The sequence below is a fragment of the Plectropomus leopardus genome, chromosome 16 (genome assembly GCF_026936395.1).
Source record: "Plectropomus leopardus strain MGB_pleo_1.0 chromosome 16, ASM2693639v1, whole genome shotgun sequence".
In the NCBI taxonomy this organism is placed as follows: domain Eukaryota; kingdom Metazoa; phylum Chordata; class Actinopteri; order Perciformes; family Serranidae; genus Plectropomus; species Plectropomus leopardus.
The window spans coordinates 31,401,652-31,429,641 of NC_142191.1; the positions used below are offsets into that span (position 1 = coordinate 31,401,652).

At 39.4% G+C, this 27,990-nt stretch overlaps 2 protein-coding genes across 4 annotated transcripts; one reads left to right on the plus strand and one right to left on the minus strand.

The window, feature by feature from the left end:
- Positions 1 to 217: 217 nt before the first annotated feature.
- On the plus strand, positions 218 to 8,769 carry cep85l (centrosomal protein 85L). 2 transcript variants are annotated; one of them, XM_042503010.2, is made up of 13 exons: positions 218 to 536; positions 1,851 to 2,015; positions 2,737 to 3,575; positions 4,014 to 4,099; positions 4,189 to 4,306; positions 4,387 to 4,554; positions 4,791 to 4,943; positions 5,370 to 5,524; positions 5,776 to 5,893; positions 5,992 to 6,042; positions 7,111 to 7,218; positions 7,404 to 7,572; positions 7,657 to 8,769. In XM_042503010.2, exons 1-13 carry the CDS (start codon positions 488 to 490, stop codon positions 7,821 to 7,823), a joined length of 2,346 nt encoding a protein of 781 aa, XP_042358944.2. In that variant the 5' UTR covers positions 218 to 487; the 3' UTR covers positions 7,824 to 8,769. The 2 variants fall into 2 exon arrangements, with proteins under 2 accessions (XP_042358944.2, XP_042358945.2); XM_042503011.2 differs by having other exon boundaries at positions 5,373 to 5,524.
- Positions 8,770 to 9,295: 526 nt separating this feature from the next.
- On the minus strand, positions 9,296 to 27,986 carry gopc (golgi-associated PDZ and coiled-coil motif containing). 2 transcript variants are annotated; one of them, XM_042503012.2, is made up of 9 exons: positions 27,405 to 27,986; positions 23,993 to 24,157; positions 20,239 to 20,262; positions 16,027 to 16,202; positions 15,775 to 15,940; positions 15,596 to 15,691; positions 14,621 to 14,785; positions 14,357 to 14,522; positions 9,296 to 13,045 (listed from the first exon to the last, which is right to left on the minus strand). In XM_042503012.2, the coding sequence occupies exons 1-9, from the start codon at positions 27,663 to 27,665 to the stop codon at positions 12,930 to 12,932; spliced, it is 1,335 nt and encodes a 444-aa protein (XP_042358946.1). In that variant the 5' UTR covers positions 27,666 to 27,986; the 3' UTR covers positions 9,296 to 12,929. The 2 variants fall into 2 exon arrangements, with proteins under 2 accessions (XP_042358946.1, XP_042358948.1); XM_042503014.2 differs by lacking the exon at positions 20,239 to 20,262.
- Positions 27,987 to 27,990: the final 4 nt, after the last annotated feature.

Below are 27,990 nucleotides of genomic sequence, written 5' to 3' on the forward strand. Positions count from 1 at the left end.
TTAAACTAACTAGGCCTATATGACGGCTTTATCAAAGAATCATGTGACAGTATAGTTTATATAAACCTTTCAGCTTTACTATACTATGGTTTTTTGACATAATATGATGTGACTATATCGAAATACTCTGACTTTTTGTCGACACACTGCACTGAGACATCTCCTCTTTCAGCACTCCTTCACAGCAGAGCTGCAGAGGAGGAGGAGGAGGAGGAGGAGGAGGAGTTTGTTGAGTCACTTCCTCTGAGAGGACATTCAGCTCCGGACGTGCGGTCCTATAATTTATAGGAAGGATACCGTTATAGGACAGAATATTTATGATATCAAAAACATTTCACATATGGTTTTCGATCGTCTGTACCATCATGTAGTGAATAATAGAGTTTCCGTGTTTTTTGACTTTAGCCTTGTTTTTTTTGTTGTTGTTTTTTCTCCGATCGGATGCAGTTTCCCCCCCCCTGCTGTAATTAACCCACAATAACCCAGAATGTGGTATAAAAGTGAGTTAGAAGATGGATACGAGTCTACTAAAACAGGTAAGACGCCTCTAAAATGAACATATCGCAGATAAGATAGCTGTGTGGGGAGACAGATGGTGTGTAAGAGCTAGCTCACGGTGGATGTGATTGCGGTTTAAAGGCCAGCAGCCGCTGCAGTGCAGCAGCTAGCGCACACGAGCAGATAGTGTTTTACCGCAGCGACACAACTGAGCTATAAAGCGACATCAGCACGGCCTGTCAACTAACTCAACATGTATGGAAGACAAAGCGTGTTGTAGTTTGTTGTCTTTTCTCCGAGGCGTCAGGTAAACTAAATAGAGTGAACATAAAAACAAATAAAATAAAATAACAAATGAGGAGATAGAGGTAGTTTTACCGCAGTGACACAACTGTGCTATGAAGCAACATTACCATGTCCTATTCACTAAAATAATATAATATATGGAAGAAGAAGTGTGACGTAGTTTGTAGTCTTTGCTCTGAGGCATCAAGTAAATTATATATATATATATATATATATATATATATATATATATATATATATATATATATTTATATTTATATATATGGGATGTAAATTAAATATATTTTCAAAAAAATATTTAAAAAAAAAGAAGCAACAAAAATAGATTATAGAAAACTAATTCGTCCTAAAACTGTTAACGATCAGCCAGGGCTGTGATATGGTCAAAAGCAATCGATAATAACAAGTACTAGCAAGTATTTCAATATACACTCCTGATATATTCTACCGTGGTATACCACAGTAGAACACAGTAAATATACTGTGGCCTGTAATGACTGCTGTTTTGAATCATTCATTTGAAGAACAGAATTTTTAAAATAATAATAGCTGGTGATAATGTAATACTGTCGACCAGAAAACAAAAACAAACAAAACGAAATGGATGAGTATCAGGTAATAACATGTTTCTTGTTATAACAACATATTTTTCACAATTTTACGAGATATTTTCATGTTATAACAACATGTTTTCATGTTATAGCAAGATGATTTAATAACAAGAAACATTTCATGTTATAAGCGACATCTTGCTATAATATGAAAATATCTTGTAAATATGTGAAAAATATCGTCGTTTAAACAAGAAACTTTTTTGTTAAAACAAGAAATGTTTCCTGTTAGAACATGAAAATATCTCATTAAACCATGAAAACATCTGGTTATAACAAAAAAAAAAACTTTTCACATTGTTTATTATTTATTAAGTCATTTCTTGCTCTCTGTGGGTATAACCCAATCAGACATTGATGAGTGCCACCTAATAATCCCCAATTTATTGTAACCGAAAAACTTGCATAACAGAAAGCCTTTTTAAAACTGTTTAGGCTCCAGTGGTGGTGGATCTCCAGGATGGGTCCCTGGCCCTGACTCAGCCTGGCACAGCAACCCTCCTGGGCCAGGGAACAGTATCTGCGGTGGGCGCCGGCACAGCACGGTGTCCGACAGCGGGGACACAGGCATCGGCACGTACTGCTCTGACAGCGTGGAAGGTAGGACGGCCTTTACTTTTATTCTGCCTGGATTTCCTCATTCAAAAAGGTTCAATCAGGTGGTTTTTATCGCTCAAATAAATAAATAAATAAATAAATTTGGTGGAATGAACTGTTGGCTCTTGTTTATGGGACGCATCTCACTGTCAAATGTCCAACATTCCCAAACAACACATAAAGCAACGTGCAAAATTTGTAAAAAAAAATAAAAATAAAATAAAATAAATAAAATAAAAATAATACAATAATAATAAATAAAATAAATACAAAAAAAAACAAAATAAGAAAAGTAAAAAATGCACCTCAAAAAGTGCTGTTTTTTATTTAAATTTAAAAATAGATTTGTTGACATTTTTCCTCTTTTTTTTAAATACATTTTTCTAATGCCCCTTCCTTTTTTATTAAGCTAATTTTGTAGTCATTTTCTCTTCTAATTTCCTGAAGGACATAAATCCACTTGGCTCAGGTTTCAAAGGAAAACTGATGCTGATCCAGGTTTCGAAGGGTTAATACACTTTGATGCACTTGTATTCTTTTTGGCTTTTAGTTACTGAATATTTTGAGTTTCTGAATTTTAAGAAAAACAAGAATCCGTCATGCTTATGCAATTTTTTGGGGGACTAAGGATGGGCTGAAACACAGTAATGTTCTTGTGTTGTTGATGATGATGATGTCATACTAAAACTCTTCTTCTGCCCTTTTCGTCCTAAATGTCTTACAGATGATTCCAGTTCGAGCACCACACCTCTGTCCTTCCAGCCGTTGTCTCAGCACCACTTGGATGATAGTTCTGTTCCTTTTGTCCACGTCATGATGTCCCCGTCCTCCTCACCCTACACCAGTTTCAGAGTCCCAGCCTCACCCAGCAGCTCAGGCCGCTGGAGCAGGTCCTGCCAGCTGACACCAGCCATGTCCCCTGTGGGTCCACCGAGCTGTCTGGACATGAAGGACCAGCAGCCCATCCGGAGGTGGTCCTCCCTCACTAAGTTATCATCTGGGGCTGATAAAAGTTACACAAGGACATCAGGTGATCAGTATAACTCAGACTCACATGGCTCCCTGGACAGGAGTCTGCTGTATGGGTACAGGAAGGAGCCCGTCGGGTCAAACGTGGACCTGTATCTTCCTTTGTCCTCCTCGGTACTCTACCACAGTCTGCTGCAGCGCTCACCAGGAGCAGGCCCCTGCTACCGCCACAACCACAGCAGATCCAGTGGTTTGGACCCAGATCTGTCCCGTCCTTCAGCTCTGTCCAAACACAGCAGTTTGGACATGAGCTACAGTGCGTTACCAGAAGCTAAGCTGACTCGGGGAGGAGGTCAGCTTTACGGGCTCACCTTACCCAAACAAGCAGACTCTCCTCTGCGCCATCAGACCGACAGGAGCTCCCCGATCCAGCCGGCGGTCCGCACTCAGATGTGGCTGACGGAGCAGATGGAGTACAGGCCCAAAGGAGAGGGTGGAGGAGGTCACATCAGTCCTGCTGGGACGGAGGGCTGCTGCGGAGATGGACCGTTGTTGTGTCAACAGGGACATCAGCAGGAGCCTGGGCTAAACCAGGTGAGATAAAAAAAAAAGTGAGAAAATAAAGGAGAAAGTAAAATAAAAAAGAAGAATATTTCTTCAAATTTGGCACAAACGTTCACTTGGAACATTTTGATTTTGGTGGTCGCAAGTCAAAGGTTAAGGTCACTGTGACCTTACATCTGTCTCATTCTTTCAATTGTGATATCTTAAGAACACCTAAAGGGATTTTTTTGGTTTTGTTTTGTCACAAACATCCACTTTGAGTCAAGGAAAAACTTATTAGAATTCAGTTTTCAAAGGTCAAGATGACTGTGACCTTGCATCCATCTGATTTTTGAGAATGCGTTATCTAAAGAAGGCCTTGAGGGAATTTCTTTAAATTTGGCACAAACGGCCACTTGGACTGAAGAATAAACTGATTGTAAATCGGTGTGTGTTTGTTACCGATCATGTGTTGATGTGTGTTTGCAGATGGTGATGGGGAGCTCACTTCCTGTCAACACTCTGGTGAAGGTTAAAGAGGGGCTGCTGAGACAAAGAGAGCTTGAGATTGAAAGGTACTGCAGGACACACACACACACACACACACACGCAGAGCTGCACTCAAACTTGGTTTTTGTAAGCAGGAAGATGTTGTGTGTTTCAGGCAGAAGCAGCAGATCTTGCAGCTTCATGCGCGGATCAGAGAGAACGAGCTGCGAGCTCAGCAGGTCCTAAATAGTCAGAGAAGCTGGTTCGACGAGCCACACATCCCAAAAACTAAGGTAACACTCTGATGAATCCGAATTCATGATCAGATCTTTTCTTGAGACAAGTCACAGCACAGGTTGTGTTTGTGCGACAGGAATCAGTGTTGAGAACGCCGTGCAAACAGCCCTCTGACAGGCCGTGCTGTGACGAAGACCTCGGCAGGAAGCTCGCCGTGGCTGAACTGGAAGTTCTCCATTTAAACGAGTTCTTCAAGCAAGCCACACAGAGATACAGCGAGGACATTAAAAAACTGGAGGAGAAGGTACAAAGACAGAACTTGCTATTATTCATCCAAACAAAGTGACAGAAAATGTGAATCGGGGGAAACTATTCCTAAAAAAACAAGCCACTTTTAACTATTAGGCAAGTAAACAATAGACTTTGTTTGATATTAACCATAACTGATGTCAACAAATGAATTCATGCGTGATTTGTCAGTATGTGTAGATGCTATTTGTAAGAGTGTATTATTTATATGAGGTGTTTTTTTGTTGCCAGATCAAGACAAGGGATCGTTACATCAGCAGTCTGAAGAAGAAGTGTCAGAGAGAGAGCCAGCAGAACCAGGAGAAGCAGCTCCGCATAGAGACGCTGGAGAAATACCTGTCTGACCTGCCCACGCTGGACGAGGTGCAGGCGCAGGCCCAGCAGGTACACACGCACACACACACTCACATTCAGCAGGCTGTTTCTACACGGTGTCTGCCATTATAAGATTCGAGATTTGGGGCCAGCTTGATGAATCAAGTCCCCTAATAGTCTACATTAGTATATCGAAACCTGCAGTCTAATTATGCGCACATGAGCACAGCACACAGAGTAAAATAAAGGTAAAGATAAGAAACCCTTATTGTGCTCACACACGTCAAGCTTTGTTGGGATCCTGCTGACAACGCCAGAGTGATTAATAAAAAACACTTTGCCTGAATATTAATGTGTTTATCGCAGTGCTGCCTTTAGGAAATAGATTTCACACACAAATACAGAACATGCATTTGTGTCGCACGTTGCTGAGTTGTGTTGAGTGACCTCACTGTGTGTGTGTGTGTGTGTGTGTGTGTGTGTGTGCGTGCTCAGCAGGAGGAGGTGCAGCAGAAAGCTAAGGATCTGGAGAAAAAAGCCTCTCGGTTAGAGCAGAGTCTGGAAGAAGGAAGTGCTCTGATGAAGGAGAAAGACATCAGTATAGAGAAGCAGGCTGCGAGGGAGAAGGAGCTGATGGCATCTGTACAAAGGTACAAAGTCAACTAGTGGAGATTTGAAGTAGAAAAAATGGTGAGGCAGCAACTTCACCTCAATTTGCATGGCCCAGAGTGAACACGACTTAGTTGGTCGGCCCTAATATTCCTTTGCACTCAGTCCGAATGAATTCCTTTTCTTTACATTAGGTGTTAAAAAAATGCTGCTAACATGCTCTGCATCATCTCTTACATCTGTGTAAGCATATAAGTGTGTGTGTGTGTGTGTGTGTGTTATCTTGATGCAGCCTGCAGCAGAAGGTGCAGCACTGTCTGGATGACGGGGTGAGGTTACCGATGCAGGACCTGAAGCGGCTGGAGGTGGAAAACACTCAACTTCTAGAGCAGCAAGACCACAGCAGCAGGGTAACGTCCAAACTCACACACATTCACAAATGCATGCATGTGTACACAAATGCAGAAAGTCAAAAATGCACTAACATGTTCTCTCTGTTCCCCTCCAGCTGATAGAGCATCAGAAAGAGCGTATTGAGAGACTGACCCAGCAGCTGACGGTGAGGAAGAAACAAAGTTTCTCAACTGTAGGGTCATCTTCTTGAAACAAAATAAACAAGTGTGGCTAAATTTAAAACAAAGAAAATCTAACTGGTTCCTGGCTGTAGACTTCAGGCCCAGACACACCAAACCAATATCAGGGAACTAGAGGCTTTGTCGCCTCAAGTCGCCATGTGTCAGCCAAAAATTTGCGCATTAACACACCAAAGTGAAGGACAACCAGCATGTAAGTTCTACACCTGCATGAATGGAAATAAACCTTCATACCAGCAGATGGCGGTTGTCTGTATTTGTCATTTAAAAAGGGAAACAGGAAGAGCATCTTGATGCTAGTTAGTCAATTAGCACATTAAAAACACAACTCAAAGTTGAAAGAACAAAACATATTAACAGTGCGTCAGTGAACAACTACACAAATCATGAGGAAACATTTCTACTTAAGAGCTCAATGGCTTCAGGAAAACAATCCTTATATACCTTATATAACTATTTTTTAAAAATTAAATCCCTCTTGACTTTAGCTCTTTGTTTGCACTCCTGACTTTTGTTTCTCCTTTTATTCGCTGAGCTGAACAGCCAATCAGACTGATTTCATTTAGCGATGAGCTCCGTGGCCGACACTGCCAATTCAGCGTGTTGAATTGGCGGAAAAAGCTGACTATCTGCAGTGAGGGTCAGTAATGTGGGACACCGCAGCGATGAGGGCGGATGAACAACATTGACTGACCGCTGATCGATGGGTTGGTGTGTCAGGGCCTTTAGGGTGGAGTTGGTTTAGTCAGGTTATGTTGGGTTGGGTTAATATGGGTTGGATTGGGTATAGTTTGGTTGGACTGGGTTGACTTTGTTTGGGTTGAGTTGGGTTGGATTGGGATCAGATTGGGTTGGGTTTGGATTAAAACTCTTTGGTTGGGTTCAGGCATGAGTCAGGTCGGGTAGGATTGGGTTGAGTTGGGTTGGATTGGGTCGGGTTGTACCTGGGTCAGGTTGTACCTGGGTTGGGTTGTGGTATATTCCTCTTCTAAAGACTAAATCAGGCTTACCTGTCACATCCTGGTCTTTGTCAGGCCACCAGCACAAAACTGCAAAAGAAAAGAGGTCTCTCTCATCAACAACAGTCTTCTCCGCTGGAAAAGGAGGAAAACCTGACCAGCCCATCCAGAACCTTCTCACAGGTATCAGTGTTGTCTCTCTCTGTCTGTCTGTCTGTCTGTCTTCACACTGCAGAACATATTATGAAATCAGGAAGGATTTTATCTGAAAGACAAAAAGTGTACTGGTGTTTTTCTGATGGTCAGGTTTTAGGCTGCATGACAGAAATAATTTATCAAAATAAATACCCTTGTTTCCCACTGAGAAGCATGAAGACCTGCTGGTGCATCCCCTGTCCCATGGAGAGATGCCTGAAGCGGGCCGGCTGCTGAAAGAGATGTCCCTGTGTCTGCTGGACCTCCAGGCTCTCTGCAGCATCCTGGCTCAAAGAGCACAGGGCAAAGAGCCCAACCTGTCTCTGCTCCTGGGAATGAAATGTATGTGGCTAACATTCAGTGACAGTCTGGCACGTTGAACATTACCCTTTGCCTGGTGATTAAGTGTTTGCTTTCTGTATCCAGCACTCAGTGTTTCGGCGGAAGAGAGCGACAGCAGAGTGGCGGCGGAGGAAGAACTGAGGTTCAGGCTGCTGGAGGTCGGCCAGCTCAGGAGAGACATCGATGACCTGAGGAAAAGCATCTCAGACCGCTATGCTCAGTATATGGGGGACAGCTGTGTGTCCCAGTGACACCCTGTAACCCCCAGCTATAGAAATGCGCGAAAATTACAATTCTGTGTCTGCAATACAAGACGATGAATGCTTTCAAGATGTTCCACTGTATGTCGCTCGCCATCAATTTGAGTGTACACAAAAGTTCTGCCAAGCCAAGCGCACCCAAAAAGGCTAAAAACTGCCCAAAGAGCAGCTGAACGGAGACCGTCCCTTTATTTCTAGCGTCGTCTGCTGTAACCCTCCAAAATCGCAGCTCCCGTTACACTGCGACTGCGTCATACCCCAAGCTTCTATGGGGTCAAATAGCGTGTCCTAGCTATCTTTGATTAGTCTCACATGTAACTAACCACTTATCTCTGTGAATCTCAGTAAGCCATTAATAAGCAATATGAAGTGTGCAGATGTGCTGTTGGCCACCTGACTGTTAAAGGGACTCATCAGCTGTTTGTGATACCAGAACAAACAAACAAAAAAACAAACCTGTTTTTAATAGTGATTATTTGTTCAGTCGTTCATGTTATGTATCATCTGTCATACATTGTTTTAATGGTGTTTGGGTGAAACTCGAGCCAAAGAAACTGAAAGAGCAAAGTGAAACAGCACAATGCACTTTGTGGTAGATTTTCTTCTCTGCAACCAGACAGGTTATAGTGTGATCTATCACACAACAAACTATTAGGCATTTTATATCTGAATGATTTCATTATATTGAAGAAGTCGAACCAACAATGAGAACCAAACTTAAGGTGTGTTTGGCTCTGTGGTTCAGTTTAAGAAGCCGCTGGATGGCTTGTTAATCTGCATAAGAAAGGATTCTTTGTTTGATATGCTTTTAGTTTCTATAAATGCCAAAGCTATGTTTATATACAGCCATGTTCCTAAATCACTATGTATGTTTGTTTTTAAAATATGGATTTGCTCTTATTTGTTCGGATAGAAAATAAAATTATTTTTCTAAAGATTTTGTATGTTTTTTTTTATTACTAAGTGGTGTCAGAATACCCCGAGTTTGTAGTGTGCAAAACAAGAACTGATGTCAGTCAACAACAAACAGCCAAATTTAGTGTGTGTATATATATATTTAGTGTATATACCATACACTAAATGTTATGGCATGAGTATGGCTTAAACTCTGAGGGAGTGTTTGACGCTTTTTACGTGCTTCGCTTTCTTTATGGGTTGGTTTGGGTTGAGTTGTGTTGTATTGGGCTGCAGTATATTCCTCCTCTAAAGACTAAATCAGGCTTACCTGTCACATCCTGGTCTTTGCCAGGCCACCAGCACAAAACTGCAAAAGAAAAGAGGTGTGCTTATAGTTTTCAGATCCCCTTGGGTCAAATGCCTTTGTGGCCCAAATTGCAAGTAGGTGCTTAAACCCTGACCTACCTGCTTGCAAGTCTAAACAGAATTACACTTTATTTCATAAACTCAGAGATTTTTTTGAAGACATTTTTAAAAAGACAATAAAAAAACTGATTACAAATAAACCAATTTGGAACCAAACTTTATTTAAAGGCTAAATAAATTGCATGACTTGAATACATTACGTATAATAAAGAAGCACATCATATATGTGTGAAGAGTTCGGAGACACAAACCAAGCACCAAGGAAACGGAAGAACGAAAAGCGGGGAAAGAGAGTGGCGTGTGAATGCTCAGAGGGCACAGAGTTATGGTTCCACTCACTCATGTTCCTCTGGGCCTGATCGCTGGCAGCTAGCAGCACTGAAGAGCTGGGCACAATAATGCATCAACTGAATGTCTCTGCATCAGACAGAAGAGTGGCGAGGCCTGCGTCTCAGTCCAGTTTACTTTGTTGTACTTTACTGCATTTTACTGTCGGGTAGGACAAAATACTATGTGCTACTGTAGAATGTGACACAATAAAAAAAAAAACAATAACAAAATACAGTGTAGAGCGATACACATTTAAGAAAGACCCCTTCTTTAAGAACGACTGCATTCAATGACGTTGTTTCAGAGAAGTGTTATTGTGCCCAACCCTGTATACTCAACATACAGTGACATGCTGAAATATGTTAGTGATGGGACATGGTTAAAAAGCTATGGCAGGGAAACGGGGACATCCACCCCCACAGCCTTATAAATAGGATACAATAGCAGGGCAGGGGTTCAGGTCATACACAAGTATGACGTATAGTCACTGATATAATTACAAAGTCTTCAAGGACTCAGGAGAGGATCTGCAGTGTCAGATGTAACGTTTTGTTTTAGTATTTGCTTTTAAAAATATCTAGAAGATCGGAAGAGAAGTAGCTTCTTTCAGTCTAAAATGGACACATGGCATAGTTTCACTGATTGTTTTGCTAAATGCCGTCTCTGAAAATGAATTGACAAGGACCCCCTGAATAATGAATACGCTGTATATAACCTGGATCTCTAAAAAGTTAGAGAAAAGACGGCACCTTTGTTCAAATCTCAATGACGCATGCTGCCTTCAAAGATGGAAAACTCATAGGATTTCACAGCCACTGGTGTCAACTGGCAAGAAAAGTCACCAGAGGGTTTATTCCATCAGCTGAAAGCCCTCTGTTACACATTTATGGAAGAGGATCATGGCCACACGTGAAAAATATATTTGAGTTTAAAGTCAGAATTCTGAGAATAAAGTCTGAATTTTGACTTATTCTGAGATTAAAGTCTGAAATTGGACTTCAGTCGCAGAATTCTGACTTTGAAATCACACTAACTAAATTCTTGTAATTTTAAGACTTTTTTCTCAGAATTTGGACTTAAATCTCATAATTCTGACTCAAAGCTCAGCATTCTAACTTTAATTCTGAGAAGTCTGAAATTTAAATCTCAGGATTTTGACTTCAAGTCATAAAATTCTGACTTCAATTCTGAGAATTTCAAAATACAAATTTCAGAATTCTGGAACTTCAGTCTCAGTATTCTGACAAGTCTGAGTATTCAGACTAAATTGCAGGAATTCTGAAGCTCCAATCTGGGAATTTGGATGTACATTCAAAAATGCTGATGTAATTCTTGGAATACTATGACTTTATTTTCAGAATTTTGACTTTAATTCTCAGAAATGTGAAATTTTAAATTTTAAATTAAACTTTAATCTCAGAATTCAAACTTACATCCCAGAATTCAAATTTAAATCTCAGAATTCTGACTTAAATCCTCTTAATTTGTACTCAAATCTGACCTAAAGTATTAGCATTCTGACTTTCATCTCAAAACTCATTTTTTTCCACATGTAACCCTAATCTTTTTACATTACAGATTCTATGTTGAATGAGAGCGATAAAAGTAAATAAGATTGTTGGTTGATTGAGTGTCATATGCACATTTCATGGATGACTATGAAGATTCAGCATTTCAAACGTTGGAGTCAGAAGTAGATATTTAAGCACTTTAACAATGTTTAAAATGGAGATCAAAGAAAGGTGCCAATCGTTCCTCTTAGGTTTTAATTGTTACTCATGTGGTTGTTTAAATATTAAGACCCTGAATACATTATTCAGCATGATATCTACCTAGCTTAGGTCTTTAATGAGTTTCAGAAAAGTTTGAAAAAGTGTACTGGTGATAGCAGGCAAGACTTTATAATGCTTTCCATTTGATATCTATTTCAAAGATTTTTTTAAATTCTTTTTTGTAAAACATTAAAAAATGATCTTTTTCACTCATTTCCTTTATTGAGATATTTTCCTGGCCTCTCCTGGGGTCCCTGCAGGATGATATCATTTTTGTTTTTATCATAGTGTTGTCAAAGCCAGATGAATAATTATGCATAAGAATAAGAGTCAACAGATTATCCGCCCGGCTGATTATCGGAACCGATATTTGGCATTTTGCCGATTATCTGTATTGGCGTTTTATCATAATGATCGCCGATAAATTTAATTAATGAAAAAAGTGCCCATACTACATCCAACCAACAGCAGGAAGGTGAAGTCTGCAATACATGCAAAGAAAGTGTCAGCGTGGGAGGAACTTTTACTTTGTAAAACCTCAGGAAGCTATTTGTATTTTTTCATTTTTATTTAAATTTTCTCACTGAACTTTATAAGAAAAGGTTGATGGGAACTTGCTGTATATGATGTTGAACATTTCACTTTTGATTAAACAGTTGCTTAAGGTATTCAAAAAGAAAAATTGTGTTGGAGTTTGTTATATTCCAAATTTTAAATTCGGCAAAAAAGGCAATGAGTAACTTGGTATGAAATTTGTAAATGCATATCGGTTCCAAATATCAATTACCGGTCTCATTAAGTACTAATAATCGGTATCAGCCCTGAAAAACCAATATCTGTCGACCTCTACATAAGAAGCAAAATACTCTACAAGCATTTCTTTAAAAGCTTAACCTGAAAGACATTTTCAACCTCTTCTTTATAATGTCACTATGCCTCCATGCCATCTACTTCCTTTTGCAGATTTCTCACATACAGCAATTGCAATTTCCATAAGTATCTTAATCTCTATCAACAGATATCTGCATATGCCTGCAGAGTCTGTAAGCAACAGCGCAAGGTTTTGGCGTTCTGGTTTATGTTTGTAGTCTGAGTTGTATCAACCAATCACATATGAGTGGCAGGTCCGTGTGGAGAACTAATGCAATCCCGGAATCCACTGGCTATTGTCTCACGACAATTTAGCTATGTATTAATTAAAAAGAAAAAAAATCTGCATTCATAACCATATATCTGTTTATATGATTTAGCCGAAAAGACAGGCTAACGGAAGAAAAAAATCTCGCTATTCTGGAACCCCCAAAAATATTGGGCATTGCCCCAAAAAGCTTATCATTGTCAGAGAGCTCGCCAGTGGGTTCCGAGATTAATATCTTAATAAAATACCTAGAAAAAAAATCAGACATTGTTAAGGATCACTCCTGCTCTACATATTTTACACATTTCTGCTTCTTCAAACATTTTACCCCAAATAATTGCCACAAGCCCAGGCTAGACCCCCCCACCACCACCACCCCACAACATCGAGAGGAAAAAGGGAAAATAGACCGTCTCTGTTCATTTTACCTTGTCCCTAGGCTCGTCACAGAATTCTTTGTTCAGTCCTTTGAGTGGGATTTTCTCGTCAATCCTCTTGTGATGTCTCCAAAAGACCGATTTCTCAGCAGAGCCTTTAGGAGGAGCAGTCAGTCTCGGGAGGTTTTGAAGGGGTTTCCTCTGAAGGTGTTTCACTGGAGATCCCAGTGTCTCCGTTCTCGGCTCCGTTGCTAAGTGTCATCTTTTCCAGAGCTGCAGAGGGGGGACACAGATTTACATAATAATGAATAATATGTTGTTTTACATTGACCAGAAAGCATCTTTCAAACACAGCAAAGATATGAGGAGCCTGGGCTTCTTTTAATTAGCAGCTCATAGTGGAGACGGAGCACAGTTCCCTCTGACTGAATACTTCTGGATAGATGGTCATTTCTGTTATTGGCATTCTGATTCATTTTCATCTTTTTTACAACATGTTCAAAATAAATATCAAATAAAATCAAAATTACATCAAATCACATTAAATTAAATCAAATCAAACCAAATCCAAGATGCATGACTGCGTGCCCTCAACTCAGTATGACTGGTTGTGTCCCGTTGTTGGTAAAAGTACAACAAAAGTCTAGTAAAACTCACATCAACATGACCCACGCTTCAGAAACACAGTGAATGTGTTTCAGGCCACATTGGTCCTTCATCAGTGCCAAAGTCATCAACACCAAACACAGGAACTTAACCCATAAGGCTCACTTTAATATTACACACACTGGTATTGCTCTGTGCACAAAATGCGCTTTTCAAAGTCAAACTTTAAAAACTATTATACATAAGTATTATTTCCTACTTTCAGTTAATTATTTTAACCAACATCAGTCCTAATTTTAAATATAAAATATTCATTATGTTTCAGAGTTACTGTCATGATGCCACTATGTTTTTAGATTTTAAAACACACACACAATAAAAAAGAATTATATTCAATATGCTACATGCTAAGTAGATTATCATTTTTTTTATCACAGCCTAGTATATGTTAATGATTAGCAGCAACATTTATTTTAAAACATTATTTTTTTGTGTAGAGTCAAGTACTCAGTCAGACCACTCTGCGCACAAAATGCGCTTTTCAGAATCAGGCCAGAAACAATATGAACATGAAAATGTTTTTCTTCTTTCATTTAGTTGTTTTTTTGAAACAAACATCAGTTCTAATCATAAATATCAAAATAATTAATAATTTTCAGAATTTTATTCCTTTAAATGCCAGGTTTTGTCATGATGCCACAATGTTTTTAGATGAAAAAAATGACATCATCAGGTGTAAAATAGTAAAAATGACAAATTTCAAGGCAAAAGTCCAGATACTGATACAATGCTTGTTGATACAATGTTTTTCTGCTTTGATGGCTGTGGGATCAAAATTGCAGTTTGAATGGGTTTCAATGGAGCATTTTCATCAAAACAAATACCCCACACATTTAAAATGAGACAAATTTCATTCATACACTTAAGCGTTCTGAAAGCATATAATTATTGGTCAAAACAAGTTTTTTTGGATCTCACCCTGCAGTGACGCTGAGCTGTTGCTGGGTGGCGCCGTGCTGCTGTCCTCCAGTTCATCCAGGTAGAGTCGGTAGCGATGACCGCTGTCGTCTTCATACTCTACATTCTCATCATCGCTGTCCACCTCTGGGGCCACGTACACCACCTCGAACTCTATCTGTCCCCGCTAACACACACACACACACACACACACACTGAGTGAGCACGCTAAGGGAACAGGTGTGGCGTAGTGTGTGTTATGTGTGTGTTGGCCTGTGTTGTTACCTGCTGGGACAGAATGGTGACGGCCTCTTTGTGTTTGGCATCGCGGAGGTTGATGCTGTTGACAGCGAGGATGGCGTCTCCGACATGCAGCCCTCCACATCGGTCTGCAGGCTGGCTGGGATGGATCTCTGAAATGAGAATGGGAACACCGTGCTCCTTCCCACCCTGAGGAGGAAACGCAAGAGGTCACTCAACATTTTTCACAGAGTGGTCTTTGGAGGTGATGATTTGGTGACGTTTTAGTAACTCTTTTTTTTATGTCGACAAACAGTATCAATCACATAACACCGCTTGCCCAGCTTCTTTTTTTTTTCTTTTTTAATCCAACAATAATTGCTGTTTTAAGAGTTTCTGTCTGTAATAAATGCTGTGATTTTTGTGAATTTTTAAAGAAAAAAAATGCCTTTTAAAAATTTAAGAAAAAAAAAATTCCCTCCCTCAAATAACTAAATAAATAAATAAATAAATAAAAGAAGGAAAAAATGACCAAAAATGTTTGTTTTTTTTCAAACCCACCGGCCCACGGTTTGGAAGACATATTTTCTTTCAAAATTGGCATTAAATAAACAGAAAATCCATTTAAAATTGCATGCCCCTCCACTAAGCCAAAAGTGCTTAAAAAACCTGACCTCTCCTGACACATTTTTGTTTTAGATTCATCAATGCTGTCAGACAATGAACTGTTGCTGGTGCTTCTACCTTCTGCATTTTTAAGATACGGCAGCAGGGCACAGCCCCCCGTCACTATGACGCCCTCCAATCCTTCGAACCACCAGAACCATCATGCATTATCTCATCATGCAGCTAAACTGAGCAGGCTGTGGCTTAAACAGTTAGCAATATGACAACTGCGAGACGTCCTGCTCATTCATGCCGTAATATTATTTTGTTGAGAGCTTTAAACAAATTTTGGGAGCAATTTCAGGAGGCTGCCATAGCCACTATCAGGAAGAGAGAACAGCCGGGACTTCTTACTGTGATGGAGATTCCGAGCCCCTCGTGATCATCTTTGACCAGCACCACCTTTCTGATGGGGCCGACTCCCTGAGTCTTCTTCAACATGTCTGGGTCCTGGAATCACATGGACACACTGAACATTAGCAGCACGTAGAAAGGTAGCGACAGTTGTACCTGCTGCGTGATTTCACACTCACGTGTCCCACAGGAGAGGGGAGGGGTTTCTTGGGATCGTTGCGACCCCTGCATGCTCGGATCACGGTCTTGTGCCGGTGGAGGTGGATCTCCGCCTCCAGCTGGTTCCACAGCTTGTCGTGTGCCGGCCCTTTCATGTCACGGCCCAGCAACTGGATCTGCTGCACCCTGCCAGACAAAGCCAAAGATTCTGCTGTCACTTGGAACTCCATATAGGTTTTGCCGAACTTTAACCTGAGAGGTGCTGTCCTCACCTGCCGGCCAGCTCCTTATCCAAGTATTTGGCAGCCAGTCTGGCTCCGTACACCTCAGCCTGCAGGACGGCCATGTGTCTGCGCAGAGCCTCGTTTTCTTTCTTCAGTAGTCTCACTTCGGCCTCCAGACGGGCCTCTGCCAGTTTCTCCTTTTTGCTGACTTCAAGCTCCTGTTCCTAAAACGAGACGTCACATGTGAACACTTTACAACATAACGTAAGACGCAGCGGAGGCAAGATGAGGGCCTGAGTGAAAATGCGCTTAACCCTTTGAAACTTGGAAAAATTGTTTTGGTTTCTTTCAAAAACATGGGAAGAAGGCAAAAAGCAACAAAGAAATGACCCAAAAATTTGCAAGAAATGAAATAAATAAATACTAATCCTACTAATAATAACAAAATAAAATAAAATAAAATAAAACAAACAAAAAAAACTGAAGTGCCTAGTCTAAAAAAATGATAATTTTGAAACACAATTCATAACTATTTAATTATTATAAATATATTTCCCCAAGTTATTTCTTTTTTTCCCTAAACATTTTTCCCCAGCATTTGAAAATAATTTTCTAAATCTATTGATTTTTGGAATATTTGCTCGTTGTCCTTTTTCACATTAAAAAAAAATTCTCTCTTTGTGTCTTTCTCTTCTGTCTATCTTTTTTTAAAAAATAATTTTCAGTTCATTTTCTTGTCAGCTTTTCCTAATTTCTAAAATTTTTGCAGAACATCTCTTGCTAAGTTGCTCATTGCCTTTTCCCACATGTTGCTGAAAGAAACTAAATTGATTCAGCATTAAAGGTTGAAATACTTGTATAAGGCATCTAAAAGCAGCACAGGAAGATCGATATTGCTCCAGGTTTCAAAGAGTTAATCTCTGGCAACAGTTTAATCTTACCAATATCAACGCGGAGAAAGCTCAGCTCGTATATTATTAGTTCCAGCAGGCTACGTGGTAATCAAGAGTGATATTCAGATTAGGGCTGAATGTTTTCCCTGAGATTTAAACAGATTATATGAAATCCCTGAGAAAAGCAGGAAAGTACTGTGAGGAAACAGCTGCGGCTGAAACGCTGACCCAGTTGCACCACTGTAATAACGGCGGTTCAAGGTCAGCCTTTGGCTCGACGGTTGGTTAGGGAAGAGATTTGGTGAGAACTCACAGTAAATAGCAGGATCTGAGTTCTCAGTGTGAAGCTCTCTCGCACATTCCACATATCTGCGTTTATCATGAAAGTTCAGCTCAAAGTTATTGTGCTGAAAGTGCGTTTGAAGTAATATTCGAAAATATTTTCATTTCAAGAAATGTCTGTTAAGTTACCGTCTGTCCACTGATAAGTTAACCCTTGAAAACCTGAACTGACATCAGTTATCTAGTGCTGCGTTCAGATGTTTTGCACAAGCTGTTTCACCCTTTGAAACCTGAACAACGTATTTTGAATTCTTTCGAAAATATGGAGAGAAAAGGCAATGACCAGCTTGACAAGAAACGTCTAACAGGGTGAGAGAAGGTGACAAGATTCTTTTTTTTGGGGGGGAGGTTAACAATAATCCAGGAAACTATATGTATATATACACTATATGTTTTAATTTTCAGACAATTTTCTTGTTTCTTTTAAAAAAAGGTAATTGTCTTTTAAGTTTTTCCTAATTTCTTCCTAATTTTTGGGCCACTCTACGTCGATGTTATGTGATCGCTCATTTAATCTATATACATTGATGTGGATTCAAATATAGTGTCCAGTTAAACTGATATTGATATTTTTTTTAGGTGGCTAAAATATGTTTTGCTGCAGCCCCGTCCACAGCAGGACATCACTTAGCTTTAGTGCTGCTGTTGTGGGACTGTACTGTATTTATCAGAGGAGGGGGATGAATGGGGTGTGACTTTTTTTTATTTAAAAAAAGGAAAAGTACTACCTGTTCAAGTTGCATGTCCTTTATTTCAGCCAAAATTAAAAACACAAGTGCCTCTTCAGTGCTTTTAGTTTAAAATGCCTGACCCATTTTGCAGCACCCCTTCCCCCCTCATAAATAATGAACAGTCCCTATCTCTAACCACCGCGGGAGAAAAGTCTACTTTTATCGGACTGACAGAATAATTTGACTTTTTCTAACGGCATGCAAATGTACTGAGTGCTGCCTTAAATATCAGTGTAATGATGATTAGTTCTCAGGCTTTCTCATGCAGTTTGTATGAAAATAAAATCACATTGGAACGTAATGGTACACAACATTAATCTTCTGCAATTATGGCAGTTTATGAGAATTATTCCCTTTTTTTTGCATTTTTGCTTTTATCATTGCGTGTTTGCGATGTGTTTCTGCATTAAAAAAAATCTATTTCAGACATCATGTGATTTTTTTTTCACCCACTAATGATTCATCCATTTTCTGCTGATGTGGCCATGATGTCATCCATTCAGTCTACACCCACAGCTAGTGACCAAAATTGCAGTTTGCAGCATGATAATCTTGTAAATTGAAAGCCTCGCTGAGCTTTGATGACCTCAGCTGACTCTGCAGCTATCTGCCTGTTGATCTTGTGCTCCAGTTTCAGCCTCACCTATGATCACAGCATGAGATATGTGTTCATTTGGCATCTACAGCAAAGTGCCATCATCTCGAGAGTGGCCCTTATTTCAACAGCTTTGCAACTTGAACTTACATTTTAACCCTTTGAGACATGAGCAAATTGACTTGATGTCTATCGAAAATGTAGGTAAAAGGCAATGAGCAACGCTTAGAGAAATGACCCAAAAATTAGGGGGAAAAAGTATAAAGTACATGAAAATTACTTGAAAATTAGAAAAAAAAATAATAAAGAAAAATAGAAAAAAACCAACAAGGAACCTGACCTGAAAAAGGTGCTTTAAATAATAATAATAATTCTTACATCGCTGTCATTTTTCCAGAATTTTTCCAAATCAACTAACTGCTTGCAATTTGCAGAACAGTTCTTGCCAAGTTGCTATGTTTGCAAATGAAAGCAACCCAACTGTCTCTGATTTCATAGGTTTACATACTTGTGAAGGTGTCTGAAAGTGAAGGCGATCCAGGTTTCAAAGGGTTAAACAGTGTGGGTTTTACTATATTCAGGACTAGGTCATTCACATTTGAACAGAATCACTTCACCCCACTTCGGTGCAGTTGAGCGTTAATAGATGAGAAGAAGGGATGCAGAGATTCTCTTAAAAAATGAGGATCAAGAGTACAAAGAGTTAATTAAGGTTTGAGAAGAGTTTGAAAATCATCAAAGAGGCAGAAGTGACAATCAGCTGTCATGCAGCTGAGAAATGCAGAGACAGACAGTGACAGCCCAGCTGGATTAAAGCCTGTCATCCTGTGATGAGTCCTGTCACCACTGATGCTAGTTTCATGTTGTGAGCGTCTAAAAAATGTTGATATTTTTGCCAGCTTTTCCGATCGTTTTTATATACGTAGATGTGAATGTGAGGTGGAACTTTGTGTTTAAATTGTTGTTGTCTCTTTGTTTTATTTTCGTTTAATGGTAATGTTAGTGTGTATGATAGATTCTTTCTTTATTTTTACGAACAGCTGGATGTCTGACTCCGTTAGTAAATAGGAAGACAGCTCTGTCTCACGTCCCGGTCCTTTCTACTCCTGCTTTTAAGTATCAGTGATCATTAGCTGCAGCAAGTGTAGCTACATAATCTATATTCATTCTAGACAAAATCGATATCTGTATCTATACTATCTACTGTATATTCATTCCATGTCTATGTACATATCTATATCTGTATCCATCTCTCTCTCTCATATATATATATATATATAGAGAGAGAGATATATAGATAGATAGACCTACATCTATATCCATATCTATGTCTGTATCTATATCTACTTTTATGTCTATATCTATATCTATATCTATATCTACATCTATGTCTATGTCTATATCTATGTCTGTATCTATATCTATATTTATTTCTATGTCTATATCTATATCCATATCTATGTCTATATCTATATCCATATCCATATTTATGTCTATATCTATATCTATGTCTGTATCTATATCTATATCTATACCTATGACTATATCTTTATCTTTATCTATATCTATGTATATATCCATGTCTATCTCTAGATCGACATCCATATCTATGTCTATGTTTACATCTATATCCATATTTACTTGTATGTCTATATCTATATCTATATCTATATGAAAATACAGCCATACACAAACTTACCATGTCGTCCAGTGTTGGCGCAGGCTTTAGGAAAAAAGAAGCAAAGGAAGAACAGAAAGAGAAGTCACAGATTAAAGAAATATCAGGCAACAGAGGCTGTGAGTAAATGAACCAGTCAATATAAGTAAGCATGTATTGTCAAGCAGTACATGCACAACAGATGGAAAATAACTGTAATTGAAAGCAATTGAGGCAAAGGGAGAAGACCAGGACGCACCAAAGCAACAGCAGCCGCCGAACAGACACTGGCGACTGAGATGTAGTTTTAGGCTTCCACTGTTTTCCCCTAAATTCACCTTCTTTTGCATAACTTCAGTGATTACGCTCTGGGCTGTGAGCTCTGTCAAATGCGTTCTACAGCCGGCCACTGCACACAGTGTAAAGTGGAGGCTCAGCATCAGGCGAAATGTTGTCAGCTGTCAGAGGGATGACTGTTAACCCTTTGAAACCGGAGCAATGGGGCTTGATCTGGGAACACTGATCGCTTTTAAAACCATGGGAACATTGCTATGAGCAACGAAAGGAACGACCCAAAAATTGGCAAGAAATTCGTAAAGGGTGTAAGAATAGTCATTGATAGCCATTGCTTTTAAAATGTAGCTGTACGTGCGTTTTTATCGATCTATCTACTGCTGTATGATTTTACGTGACTTTATGTATGTCATGGGTGTGAATGCTTTTTCAGGTTGTTAGAGCCCCCTACTGACCCGAAACAAGTGTAGAAAAATATATGTATAATTTTAAAAATACATTTCTTTTTCTATAACATAATTTTAAATATATAATTCGAATGACTACAGATTAGGGATGGTAACAATTAAGTGATGACCAATTAATCAGTGGTTGAGAATTCAACCAACGTGAAATTTAATCGTTCCATCAATAGGCTATGCCACGCAGTCAAAGTATTTGTTGCTGTGAGTTTTGATTGAGGAAAAAAGGAGTTTGTGTAGTGTTTAAAATAAGCAAAGTTTAGTATTTTTTTTTAAATAACAATTAATCAGTTGTTGTGTTGTTGTTGTTGTTTTCTCTTATTTGTCGTTGTTTTCTGGTTTAATTTGTCTACTTTGGTTTGATTTTGTTTCATTTTTGTTGTTTCTTTTCCCTGCCTGTGTATCCATTTATATCTATATTATTTAAATTTGTGTATTAAGTGTAAAAGTCAATATGTTTTGAACAATGCCAAAATGAATTAAAAAAAACTAAATGGCAAAAATAATTCATTTAATTTTACCAATAATAGATTAAGGACAGTACTAACGATGTACAATGACAAAAATGATCAATATCAACAGATATGACCATTTTTTATCATGATAAGGTTTTTGGCCATTTTCATCCTGGACACCAGAAATAAGAGCCGCATGACGAAAAAACTGCAGAGTAGCTGCTAACTTCAGTCCCCGAGTTCCCAAGACTCTGCAGTCATCACGACAGAAATTCTGACTTTCAGATTTCTAAAATGAGCTGAGGCAACTATCTTAGCAACTTTATTTGTTAAAGCTGTAGATCAGGAAACATAGGCTGAGCTTGTTTATCTGAAACAACAGGGCTCATTGTGTGTGATGAACTCTTACAGGAACACAATGTGCTGACGTGTCAGACGCCACTGCCGTTATATTTATCATTCAGTCTTTATTTGTGCATTATAGATTTTTATGACCTTGGCATCGTACTGTGGGGGGACTGTTCACCAGATCAAATCCAGATGTCTCTATAGTTCATGCAAACCACACAACACAGCACATACAGTAAGAAACTAAATACAAAAGTTAAGCCTCAGGGATCTTTCTGAATTCATGGATTTTTCAAGAGGTTATTTCAGTGTGCAGGTGTTCTTCCTCCTTTACCTGAGATTAACGGTTTTGCTTTTTGAAATCAACCATGTTAACTATGTTAAAAACAGGAACATCTGCACAGTTAATGAATGCGATGGTGCGATGCACGGGGACTGGGCTCTGTGCAGTCGGCCCACACTGAACCTCCAGTTTGATGTCTTGAAACAAGAGATCTCTTTCAGACTTTTTTATGCTGCAATGAAGCTGCAACATTCTGAGACTGACTCCGACGCTAACCTTTGTTTTATGTCATACCTGCCATCTTTGTCCCTGCATTTTCTTTCTGGAGCTACACCGTTTCTACCACATAAAGGAAAATGTCAAAAAATTTAAAAGAAAACATGTAAAAAAAATACTTTTGTAAAATGTAATTTATTTGCAGACAAACGCCCAAACACTAACTTGCAAAAAAACAGAAAATAGAAAATGAAAATAAATGAATAAATACAATTGTTAAATAAATAAATTATAAATATTAATAATAACTTATTTCGACATTTCAGTAACTAGATCTTCAACAGGCAAACAGTTTGGAGACAGAGAGATGTCCTGATCAGCAGCAGCTGTGAGTTTGCAATAAACCACATTCCCCATGAGCAGTGAAAGCAGAAATACCAGAGAGCATTTTACTATGTGACAATCTACAATATTCTACATGGAGACAGAGAAGTAAAAACATGCTGTACAGTGACGACAATAAACATAAAACAGTGAGTTTCTTAGACAGGCAGGTTTAGAAAAGCAACACTTAACTCAACAAAAAGACACGGACAAAAACACTTTGTTGTTGGCTACTGGTTTTCACCTGGTTGGATGTGCTGCCAAATTCATGGAAACAACACCAGAGATGGCTGATGGAAGTGAAATCAGTCCCTCCAGGATTTCACTGGAAGTTTCTGTGAACGTTGACGCCTGAAATGCCTGATTATGTGGCAGCTTTTTGAAAAAAAATTGCGAATCAAAGTAGCAATATTTTACATGTTTTTTTTTAATCATACAAGGTTGTATTTTTTTAACAAGTTTTTTATAAGTATAAGTACATAGGATGACATTATAATATGATGCATTTTCAGAGCCCATATTAGCGTAAAATAAACACGTATTTTTTAAAAAGATATTAGCTACTCAAAAGTTATCTTTGTCACATAAGTCAGAGCAAGTTAGGAAGACTGGATTATGCTTTTTTTTTTTTTTTGGCAGCACATCCAACCAGGTGAAAACCCGTAGCCAACAACAGGGTGTTTTTTTCCCATGTCCTTTTGGTAGAGCACTACACAGCATGTTTTTACTTCTCTGTCTCCATGTATAATATAGTAAATTGTCACATAGTAAATGACTGTTTGGTAGTTCTGCTTTCTCACTGCTCGTGGGGAATGTTGTTGATTGCAAACTCACAGCCGCTCCCTGCTAATCAGGGCTGCTCTCTGTCGCCAAACTGATTGCCTGGTGAAGGTCTAGTTACTGAAATGTCGCAATAATTATTTTATTTATTTTTTGCCAGTTAGACAGTGTGAGGGATTTTGTCTTCAAATAAATTTTATTTCACAATAGGGAAAAGTATTTTTTAAATGGGGTTTTTTTTTGGACAATTTCCTATATGTGAAGGAAAATGCAGGGAGAAAGATGATGATATTAGGGTGTTGAAATTAATAATTTCTAAAGATGCATCCGATGCGGACGTGGACGATTCTGCATCAATATTCACATAATGGCTTATACTGAAGGTGAAGGTATAGTAACCAAAATGTTACAATATTTTTTTTTTTTGAAAGTTAAACAGTGTGGTTGAGTTTGTCTGTTCCTAATGTTCCTCTCCTGAGCTCCTGATTTCAAATATATTTGCAAAAGTATTCTTTTGTTAAAGTGTTAAATATTCCCATTGAAGGCTGTGGACAGCGTCTCCTCCTCTGACCTACCAGTCTGTCTTTGATGGAGTCGGAGTCCTCTGTCTGGCCTTGCTTGGCGTGAAGCTGCAGCTGGAGAGCATGAAGCTGCAGGAGCTGGTCGTGGACCTCCCTCTCCACCACTTTACGCTCGGCCTTCGCTTCAGTCAGCTCGGAGCGCAGGTCCACCAGCTGAGCCTGGAGCGGAGGGGACGGAGACAAAGAAGAGTTAACAAACCATGATTCACACAGTTTTATCAATACATTTCCATGATTTTGAGGCTAATGTTCAAACCAATATATTTTCTAAAATGACCATCGACACTCCTTTTTTTTTTTTTTTTTAAAGAACGCATTTTGGTTTTTTCTTTTCTTTTTTTTAAACACGCCTTCCAAACCCTTCTCTGTTTTCTTTGATAAAAAATCACCAAAATTACACAACTTATCACAGCCAGGACCTGTAAAAACAGAAATTATGGTTGCGTTTTTAAATTTCAAACATCTTATAATCATGTGTTATTATAAGGTTTGTGAAAGAGTTTTTGTGACCTTCAGGGTATATTTTGTTTTCCAAAACTTTTCCAAGCCTGGAAATAGCATTGCAATTCCATGACATTTCAAGGTTCAAGTTCAAGTTCAAGAAATCTTTATTGTCCCCCAAGGAGCAAATTCTTGTGCAGCCAGCAGAAGTACATTAGTGATACAATGCATACAATACAACAATACATTTAAAATCACATTGAATCATTTAAAAAAACGATGACGGCAGGAACAAATGAGTTCTTCGGTCTGTTAGTCCTGCATTTTGGCTTACTAAATCTGCAGTCAGATGGAAGCAGTGAAAACTGGCTGTTGAGTGGATGGCTCGGGTTGGCCAGGATTGACTCTTATAAAGGTGAGGAAGATCGTTTAGTCCAGGGGTCGGCAACCTTTACTATCAAAAGAGCCATTTCTGGCCCAAAACAAAAAAAAATCTGTCTGGAGCCGCAGGTAACACAACACACACACATAAAACCATGATGCTTACGATAAAAAAACATGCAGCGATGAGCTTTTTTACAGACAGCATCAGTGTGAGAGGCAGAGCTCAGTTTGTCATCAGTGATGGTGCCATGATATTTATACTGATCCACGACCTCGACAGCGTGATCATTAATGACCACAGGGGACAAGACTGGAGGATTTTTCCTAAAATCTATTGTCATCTCTTTTGTCTTGGACACATTTATAGTGAGGAAGGACGACTTACAGCACTCGGTGAACTCAGATATGACAGGGCCATGATCCGGGTCATCATTGTCCAGGAGGGATACGATTACCGAATCATCAATAATCACGACTGTACGAACCCAAACATACAGAATACAGAAAAGTCCCAGCAGGACGCTCACAGTAGGTCCTCCCATTCAGTCCGGAGCTTACAATGGAAACCAGCTATCTTGACTGCTTCCCAGAGACTGTACTGATGGGACTCGCAAAGGTCAATTTCGACCATTAGCTGCGCCATCGCTCCCGACGACTCATCGTCAAACGAGACCAACCTTACATGACTGAACTGTCAGAACATCGGGTCACACGATGTCAGCACTCGCCACAGACTATTCCACCCTGTAAGATCACCGCCAGGACACTGAGAGGACTGCTTTGTCCTCAGGGTCTGTCTGTGTGTGTGCTAGTTTCAAATGCAGTCTTTATATAGCTAGAGAACAAACAGTCCTAATGCTACATGCCAGACCACTTGGAACTTGAAAATTCCCGCCTTCCTGCTAGAAAAACTACAATGGAGCACCACTCAGAGCCAGAAGGGAGAGGTAGGTCAAATTATTATCAAATTAAGCGCAGGAGAGGGGCAATAACTGTAAATGCTGTGTTTTGTATTTCATATACTCCCTATTTTTACAGAAACAGGCCTTCCAGAAAAAAAGCTGGCCTTTTATTTTTGAATTTTTTGTCAATTTATAAAGAAAACACCTTTTTTTGCAATTTTTTCCCATTCATCCACCTGGACTTCATGCAGAAGCGGCTGTTTGATGTCATATGACTATGGCAGTGTCCCTGGAGGCGCGCATTGTAAATGGTAAATCATCCTCTAAAGGCAACAGACAGTATACTGCCTATGTTTTATTAAAATATTACATACTGTCATATGTAACAACCTGATCTGTGTGTAAACTGATGCACAAGTATCAATATGTGCTTTTTGGGTAAAAATGGGTTCTTAGCCCTGTAATGCAGCTTCGTGACTCCAATGTAGTTTGCAAAAAATATCCATTCATTAATATTGATTATCAGTATTCAAAATGATTCCAGCACACATTTTCCACAGTATCCATATGCCAGTGCCAACTGTGCTTTCTCGCTGTTGTTAATGTTTGCTGCAGTCATTCTGTTGTTCTCTGCTGTTACACAAGAAAACAAGACGAGGGGAAAACCTATCGTGGTGATTCGCACCTTTACTGCTTACAGCAGGGAGACTCAACTTACTTTGTTTAGGGGCCACTTTTGCAAAATGACAGGAGGCCAGAGGCCAGTCGCAGCAGCCACATATGTGTTTCTGGGATTTTAGTATGTTTCCCGGATTTTAGGACGTTTCTATGAATAAGGACATTTCCAGGATTTTGTGACATTTCTGGGATTTGTAAGATTTTAAGGCATTTCTATGTTTTTAGGATATTTTTAGGATTCCAGGACATTTTTTAGGATTTTAGTGCACTTCTACCATTTTAGAACATTTACAGAATTTTGAGATGTTTCTAGGATGTTGGAACGTTTCTCTGATTTTAGCACATCTCAAGATCTTCAGGACATTTCAAGGATTTTAACACAAGATTTTAGGACATTTTTAGGATTTTAGAATGTTTGGGGGATTTTAGGGCCTTTCTCGTATTTTAGAACATTTCTTGGATTTCAGGACCTTTCTAAGATTTAAAGTCGATTCTGGGATTTTAGACATTTCTAGGAATTTAGGATGTTTTAGCACATTACAACATTTCTAGAATTTCAGCACATTAGCAGGATTTTTAGGCATTTCTAGAATTGTAGGACATTAGGGGTTTAGCTTGGACCTCTGTCGGGGCGGGTAGAGGGGATCTTCCACTGCCTTTTTTTCCTTTCTTTTTTTTAAATAAAAAAGCTGTTTTGATGTTGTTTTATGCACCCTGGCACCTTATAATGTATATACTACGAATGCAAAAACAACCCCAGGAGTTAATCGCTTTATTTTTATTGTGAATTAAAAAAATGGTTGGGGGGGGGGTCCATCTGGCAGCCTATCAGGGGCCAGATTTGGCCCGTGGGCCGTAAATTGAGTATCACTGGCCTACATTGTGAGATTATCTTCAGGTGTCAAGTCTATATTGTGCTACTAGCTTTCAGTTTTACCGGTTAGAAAAATGACCTCCAAGGCAAACAGAAGTGTCGTTGAAACATGAACCGAGTCACTCACCTCCAGTTTGTGGTTCAGCTGGAAAACTGTCTGAGTTTTGTGGCACAACTGAGCAAAACAGGAGCTCAGGCTGGTCATCTTCTGCCGACCCTCGTAGGTAATATCCACCTGATCCGGGTCGATTTCTCCCAGCAGCAGGTCCACGTCCACGAAGGCTTTGTCAAACTCCTTCTCCAGCACCTCTAACCAGCGGAACATGGACATACCGGGGCCGAGGCCCGAGCTCTGCCCCACCGGAGAGCATCCAGCCGAGGCGGACATGGCTAGAGCAGCACGGAGCCCTGACGTTAGCGTTAGCTTCCACACTAACTCTGATGGGGAGTGACGTTAGCGTTAATAAAGCCCCTCTCTGCGGAATAACACGGCCGAAATAACGCTGAAACTCGACGGCTGGGTTGCGTTTTGAGTTAACGGAGAGAAGTCTGACAAATTGCGTTTTGTGGTTCTTGTCTGGAGCTCTGCCTTACCAGGAAATCCCACATCAGACTGACGAGCCTATCTGTGACACGACAGCTACTGTCTGCCTCACTGCAGTGAAAAGCAATGGATAGCAGAGCAAGAGCCCGAGTAAACCCGAGTAAACCCG

Coding starts and splice junctions, on each gene's coding strand:
- gopc (XM_042503012.2), bottom strand. CDS start 27,665: ATGTCCGCCTCGGCTGGATGCTCTCCGGTGGGGCAGAGCTCGGGCCTC. Junction 20,263..23,992: donor ACTCCATCAAAGACAGACTG/GTAGGTCAGAGG, acceptor TTTTTCCTAAAG/CCTGCGCCAACACTGGACGA. Junction 14,523..14,620: donor TCACCATTCTGTCCCAGCAG/GTAACAACACAG, acceptor TGTGTGTGTTAG/CGGGGACAGATAGAGTTCGA.
- cep85l (XM_042503010.2), top strand. CDS start 488: ATGTGGTATAAAAGTGAGTTAGAAGATGGATACGAGTCTACTAAAACA. Junction 4,555..4,790: donor TTAAAAAACTGGAGGAGAAG/GTACAAAGACAG, acceptor TTTTGTTGCCAG/ATCAAGACAAGGGATCGTTA. Junction 6,043..7,110: donor GACTGACCCAGCAGCTGACG/GTGAGGAAGAAA, acceptor GGTCTTTGTCAG/GCCACCAGCACAAAACTGCA.